General features: G+C 43.0%; 1 protein-coding gene and 1 long non-coding RNA gene across 5 annotated transcripts in view; both read right to left on the bottom strand.

Annotated features, from left to right (window-relative positions):
• LOC126109658 (uncharacterized) overlaps positions 1 to 1,659 on the bottom strand; it is a 41,029-nt gene extending 39,370 nt beyond the window's left edge. Inside the window, exon 1 of one of the 4 annotated variants that reach the window (XR_007523707.1) lies at positions 1,523 to 1,659. This is a non-coding gene — a long non-coding RNA (uncharacterized LOC126109658). Of the gene's footprint in view, positions 1 to 1,510 lie in introns of all 4 variants that reach the window. The other 3 variants (XR_007523706.1, XR_007523705.1, XR_007523708.1) reach the window with 3 other exon arrangements.
• A 22-nt stretch (positions 1,660 to 1,681) lies between these two features.
• LOC126109441 (uncharacterized) overlaps positions 1,682 to 6,777 on the bottom strand; it is a gene marked incomplete at its 3' end in the record, with an annotated part of 43,273 nt that continues 38,177 nt past the window's right edge. Inside the window, exon 6 of the mRNA XM_049914472.1 lies at positions 1,682 to 1,894. Within this exon, the coding sequence (XP_049770429.1) occupies positions 1,682 to 1,894 (213 nt within the window). The remainder of the gene's footprint in view (positions 1,895 to 6,777) is intronic.

Here is a 6,777-nt window from a genome sequence, read left to right as displayed (position 1 = left end):
GAAAAGAATACTGAGCACAATACAATGCTTCACTTCTGCACGAATTGTGCAACTCCATCAGACTAAAGAGGTGAGGAAGGTTTCACGTGGTGTTTGTTTTCTCCATGACAATCACCAGTGCACCTGTACGCAACTGCCAAGGCCACAGTAAAGGAATGTGGCTTTTAGGAGATTGACCCCTTCTCCCTGCCCCCACCCTATAGTCCGGATCTAGCTTCCAAGTGCCTACTACCTTTTCTCCTAAATGAAGAAAGATTTTTGAGGAAGGAAATTTGATTATGATGAAGTGTTCAGTCAGATATCAATGTTGAAATTTTTACAGTACGTTCCTATCATATAGGTGTACAAAATGTGCAAAAATCATATTTTTATATTTAGTCTCACTTGAGATAACTAACTTCAAACTTTACAAAAAATGAAAATTTTCAAATTTCAAAAATTCATAAAAATTTAAGGAAACATTTGCAAGTGTTTTTGCTCTATATGAGGCAAGTAGTGTATGATATCTAACTATAGGAAAAACATAAGACTCTCATAAATCACTCCTTGTCTGTTATTTTTGGGCCTAAAAAGTGGATTTATGAAAATTTGGATACCAAATTTTGGAGGTAACTTTGACTGGTTATTTTTGAATTTAGGGCATTTTGTGTCATAGACAATGTTGTAGAGGGCACTTTTCTAAAAACAATCATGTCAATTGCAATGTTTTAACTTAACCCAGGGCAGAGATATTCAAATTTTCGCTAATGTCTCCAGGCCGAAAAATCGTCGCGCGCCTACAAATAAAAATGGCCGCCATCCAGTAAAGGTGCCAGATAAATTATTTTAAAAAACTGGTTTGAACTTCTCAAATATAGGGCAACCACATATAAAAAATTAAAATATTTAAAATTGGTCAAGCAACCATCACTGGACCACTTCATATGGATAAACCCGGCAGCTAAAGACAGCCAATTCAGTCTCTAGCAGCTCCGCTTGAGATGTAAAAATTAGAGATGAAGTGAAGGTAAAAGAAAAATTAGATATACTTGGCACGGTAAGTATGCTCATGAGGATGGTCTTTCACAACCTATCACCACAACAGAGCGAAATTACATGGCTGACAGCTACCAGAACACACGAACGCACGCACACACGCGTGTAAGCAAGCAAGTAAACACAAGAGGGGAGGGAGGGGGGGGATGTTGGCAGAATGTGGCACATCCCCTCATCGTCACACCACACACACCCTCCCTCCTCCCTCCCATTCACTGCTCCTCTCCTTTTCCAGTTCCCGTTTACCACCCCACCTCACCTCACCTCACCTCCTCCCTACCCCAAAGCACAGATACTACACCTGGTGGCACTCTGTCATCCTCCATCTAATCCCTGCTTGCTCCACCGAACAGCATTCTCCTCTCCCCCACTCACTCTTAAGTCACCGCGGATCTGACCGAGAGGTAATCGTAGAAAAGGCAACCCACTAGAGAGAGAGCAGGGGAACCGCGAGACGACACGACTACGGCGTTACCGTGTGCCCGACCTCGTGGTGCCAGCTGCTGTGGGCGTGCTGGTGGTGGTCCACGTCGTCGGGCGGCGGGCTGCAGCGCCCCCCGGTGCCCCAGCAGCCGCAGTTGGCGCCTCCGTAGCAGGGCCGCCCGCCCCCGCTGCCGCCGCCCCACTCGGGCGGCGCCTCGCCGCAGCGGCAGCGCGGCACGGGCCACCGCCCGGCCGCGGAAGCGCCCGCGGTGCAGGGCAGCAGCTCGGCGTCGCTGCCGTCCGACGAGTCCGAGCTGTCGGCGACGGCGGACGCGACGGCGCCCGGCCGCTCCAGCAAGAGCTCCTCCAGCCGCTGCAGCTGGCTGAAGCACATCACCTCCGGATCCCCCACTGGTGTCTGCCTCAAGTCCAGCACCTGCCACACCCGTGAACAAAAATTAAAATACGGGACACTCGAGGGGAAAGGACCATTTTAAACCGGCAGCGGTACAGGCAGCTCCAGAGTATCCGGGTTAACGAGAACCTGACATTGAACAGATAGCAGAGCAAAATCCAGACAATCTAAAACTGTTATTTACTGTATTTACGTGGACAAGGAAAAAAAATTCCCAGATTTCCCAGTTAAAAGTACACTTTCTCCGTGTTAAGTGACAGTATACTCTTCCTTGGCACTGAAAAACTCACCAGTCCTATGGTTTTATATGCGGGATTAGAATTTCCCGGCACTATAGAAAATGAAACCTACAGCGGGGAAAACACGTTTTCAAAGACCTTTGATGTGCATCAACATGTACTCTGCATATTTTTGTATTACGAAGGTATAAATTTGAATTCCACCAAACACCGCATGTTACTTTCCGAAACATTGAAATCGAGATTGCGATGAGCTTTTGTAAGACAGTCATAGCTCCTGTCACGTGATCTCGCCAGCTGATGGCAGCATAGGACACGTGACGTAGTCAGCCAATAGCAAGATTGCTCTTAAGTAGCGAGAACACACGAAAAAGAAAAGTTAATGGTTTAAATTAATATACACAGCTTTAACATACAATATTGGCCTCAAAGATTAATAAGCTGGAAGAGAAGCTAAGCTTCCACATATAATGTTGATCTTTTTTGCACATGTTACACTTTAAGATACATTACACAAATGTGCCAGTAAAACAACGTAAATATCTGATGTTTTGGGCTTGAAATTATTCTAAATGGTCATCCTCGAAGAGTGATTTTTAAATGAGAGTCAAAAGTTTAGTGATTTAAGAAACTCAAACATTTTCGTATATAGTCCATCTTGCGTAAAAGGAAATCTGCTTTGAATGTAACACTTTTCAAACCACCATTCGCAATATTTTCCTGTGACCTGTTAGAAATAGCTTCATTTCAGCAGTTGCAAGTGAACGCCAGATAACAGGCATCACCGCGCTTTGCAGCTACGATGATGCAGGAAGCCCTTATGTTGTTATGTGTAAAAGATTAAAAGATCTTACATTATGTCATAAAAGAAACAAGACATCAGATGATACTTCAAGAGAATCGGAATTTCGTGAACCATACTAAAACACATAATTCGACTTAAAATGCACATTTGTATGTAAATTTTCTTGGAGTACCAGTAATGTATTATCTCATGTTTGGTTCTTTATTATGGCATAATGCCACACGTTCACTTGAAATGCAGCGAACAATTGAAACTAACCAATAGCTGTCGTTATTGTGGTCTTCAGTCCTGAGACTGGTTTGATGCAGCTCTCCATGCTACTCTATCCTGTGCAAGCTTCTTCATCTCCCAGTACCTACTGCAACCTACATCCTTCTGAATCTGCTTAGTGTATTCATCTCTGTCTCCCCCTGCGATTTTTACCCTCCACGCTGCCCTCCAATACTAAATTGGTGATCCCTTGATGCCTCACAACATGTCCTACCAACCGATCCCTTCTTCTGGTCAAGGTGTGGCACAAACTTCTCTTCTCCGCAATCCTATTCAATACTTCCTCATTAGTTGTGTGATCTACCCATCTAATCTTCAGCATTCTTCTGTAGCACCACATTTCGAAGCTTCTATTCTCTTCTTGTCCAAACTATTTACCGTCCATGTTTCACTTCCATACATGGCTACACTCCATACAAATACTTTCAGAAATGACTTCCCGACACTTAAATCTATACTCGATGTTAACAAATTTCTCTTCTTCAGAAACGCTTTCCTTGCCATTGCCAGTCTACATTTTATATCCTCTCTACTTCGACCATCATCAGTTATTTTGCTCCACAAATAGCAAAACTCCTTTACTACTTTAAGTGTCTCATTTCCTAATCTAATTCCCTCAGCATCACCCGACTTAATTCGACTACATTCCATTATCCTCGTTTTGCTTTTGTTGATGTTCATCTTATATCCTCCCTTCAAGACACTGTCCATTCCGTTCAGTTGCTGTTTCAGCAAAATAACATCGGGGAGAGGCTACAACCATGTCTCACTCCCTTCACAACCACTGCCTCCCTTTCATACCCCTCGACTCTTATAACTGCCATCTGGTATCTGTACAAATTGTAAATAGCCTTTTGCTTCCTGTATTTTACCCCTGCCACCTTTAGAATTTGAAAGAGAGTATTCCAGTCAACATTGTCAAAAGCTTTCTCCAAGTCTACAAATGCTAGAAACATAGGTTTGCCTTTCCTTAATCTTTCTTCTAAGATAAGTCGTAAGGTCAGTATTGCCTCACGTGTTCCAGTATTTCTACGGAATCCAAACTGATCTTCCCCGAGGTCGGCTTCTTCTAGTTTTTCCATTCGTCTGTAAAGAATTCGTGTTAGTATTTTGCAGCTGTGGCTTATTAAACTGATAGTTCGGTAATTTTCACATCTGTCAACACCTGCTTTCTTCGGGATTGGAATTATTATATTCTTCTTGAAGTCTGAGGGTTTCAAATAAATAGACTGCATCAGCAGAAAAGATTAACTTTAAGCCAAATCTCTTTACCAAACTGGCAAAAATAACTTCACTGTTCTGTCAGAAAGACGTAAATAAAATCTGAAACCAATAACATATTTTAGCCTTCCGTAATTATGAGAACGTATTTTAATTCATCTGATAGCTCCCGGCTACAAAAATCCCATTTCTTATCATTTAATGAGAGAGCAATAAATTAAGAGAAAACAACAAAATCACTGTACGTAAACACAGGTCACGTGGATGCTCCCCACCTCAACTCAGACTGCTCTGTGCATCAGCCCCATATTTACTACATTTCCAAACTGAGGCAATATTAAGTAGTGGCGCCCAGCCACACTTCTATAACTAGAAGTGGGAGAAGGTACTACTCATATGCGACTCAAGTACACACGCTCAAGAGCCCGGCCGCAACAGTTCAAACTAATCTAATTCAAACAGTTGTCACATCACACTCATCGGAGGCAGTTTGTTGTTACGAAGCATTGCATAGTCTTCCTAAAGCTTTTGACACACTTTGCTGTTGGCAGATGCTTGTATGAGCACTGTTTTGTTGTTGTATACAGTACATTTCCTTTGCAACTTATGTTTTATTTTCGTTTTCTTTTTTCTCTCATTCATGTTTTGGTGCTGCAGTATTATTCTGCAGCAGCGCATACAGTAATATCCTTTGTTAAAGTATTGGTTCTCACCAGTCAAAATCACAAAAATTTAACAGAAAACTAAAACAATGAAAAATTCCCGGATTTCTAAACAATTCCGAGGTTTTTCCTAGTTTTCTCCCGGATGGAAAAATTCTCGGGTTTTTCCCCGGATCTCCCGGTTGTCCCGGGTCGTATACACCCTGCACGCTACATGTCACATTTTAAAATCCACTGCACTCCAGACACGTTACTTGCCAGAAATAGACAACTTACTTACAAAACTACACTTAAATTAAACTAATTCATATCACTTTGAAACTTCCTGGAGGATTAAAACTGTGTGGCAGATAGAGACTCAAAATTGGGACCTTAGCCTTTCTTTCAGTTACCTTTTGGGAAATATTTATCCAATTTTTCTGTTTCTGCTCTCCATTCATTATCTTCCTGATGAAAAGGTCTCATTTTTCAGATAGTCAAAGCATTAATATAGTGGAATATGCTCGAACGACCGACCACCAGATTTGAGAACCTCAGTGTTTGCTGTAACATGTTCCTCAATCACCTTGTATTCCCTCCACTGCCTATATCTGCCTCATTTAATATGCTCGAACGACCGACCACCAGATTTGAGAACCTCAGTGTTTGCTGTAACATGTTCCTCAATCACCTTGTATTCCCTCCACTGCCTATATCTGCCTCATTTAGCTGCTCAAATGCCACATACCTGTGCAGATAGCCGAGTGTGTTAACCTACCACTTAGCAGATGTGCAAAGGCGAGGCTGAATCAGACTGAATCTGACTACATCTACATCTACTAAGTGGCTACTCTGCACATCACACATCACACTTAAGTGTCCGCCACAGGGTTCAGCGTCAGTGTGCGTACCAGTCAACGAAATATCAGCAATATAGGCTTTCGGAGCCAAAGGCCACTTGTGTACCCTTGTTGACTGTGTGACAAACCTTTACGCCCCATCTGGTCCTGTCAACACTGACATTGGACTGTTGATAACTGGAAACATGTCACCTGGTCAGACAAGTCTCGTATCAAATTGTATCGAGGTGGACGTGTACAGGTATGGAGACAACCTCATGAATCCATGGATCCTGTGTGTCAGCAGGGGACTGTTCAAGCAGGTGGAGGTTCTGTAAAGGTGTGGGGTGTGTGCAGTTGAAGCAATATGGGACCCCCGATACATCTCGATATGACTGAAACACGTACTTACGTATTCTCTTTGATTACCTGCATCCATTCATGTCCATTGTGCATTAGGCTTTTCCAACAGGACAATGTGACACCCCCCATGTCCAGAATTGCTACAGAGTGGCTGCAGGAACAGTCTTCTGACTTTAAACACTTCCGCTGGCCACCAAACTACCCTGACATGAACATTATTGAGCATATCTGGGATGCATGCAACATGCTACTCAGAAGAGATCTCCAGCCCCTCATACTCTCACGGATTTATGGATAGCTATGGTGTTAATTCCCTCCAGCACTTTTTAAGACATTAGTTGGGTCCATGTCACATTGTGTTGTGGTACTTCTGCATGCTCGTGGGGGCCCTACACAATATTAAGCAGGTGTACCTGTTTCTTTGGGTCTTCAGTGTGCAGTTCTCACCATCACAAGTGGATAATGGCTAAACTCGATGAACCCAGACCCTCTGAAACTTCAACACAGTTCTGTTTTGGACACAAGT

Source organism: Schistocerca cancellata, chromosome 12 (assembly GCF_023864275.1).
Source record: "Schistocerca cancellata isolate TAMUIC-IGC-003103 chromosome 12, iqSchCanc2.1, whole genome shotgun sequence".
In the NCBI taxonomy this organism is placed as follows: Eukaryota; Metazoa; Arthropoda; class Insecta; order Orthoptera; family Acrididae; genus Schistocerca; species Schistocerca cancellata.
This window is presented reverse-complemented; position numbering and strand designations above follow the sequence as displayed.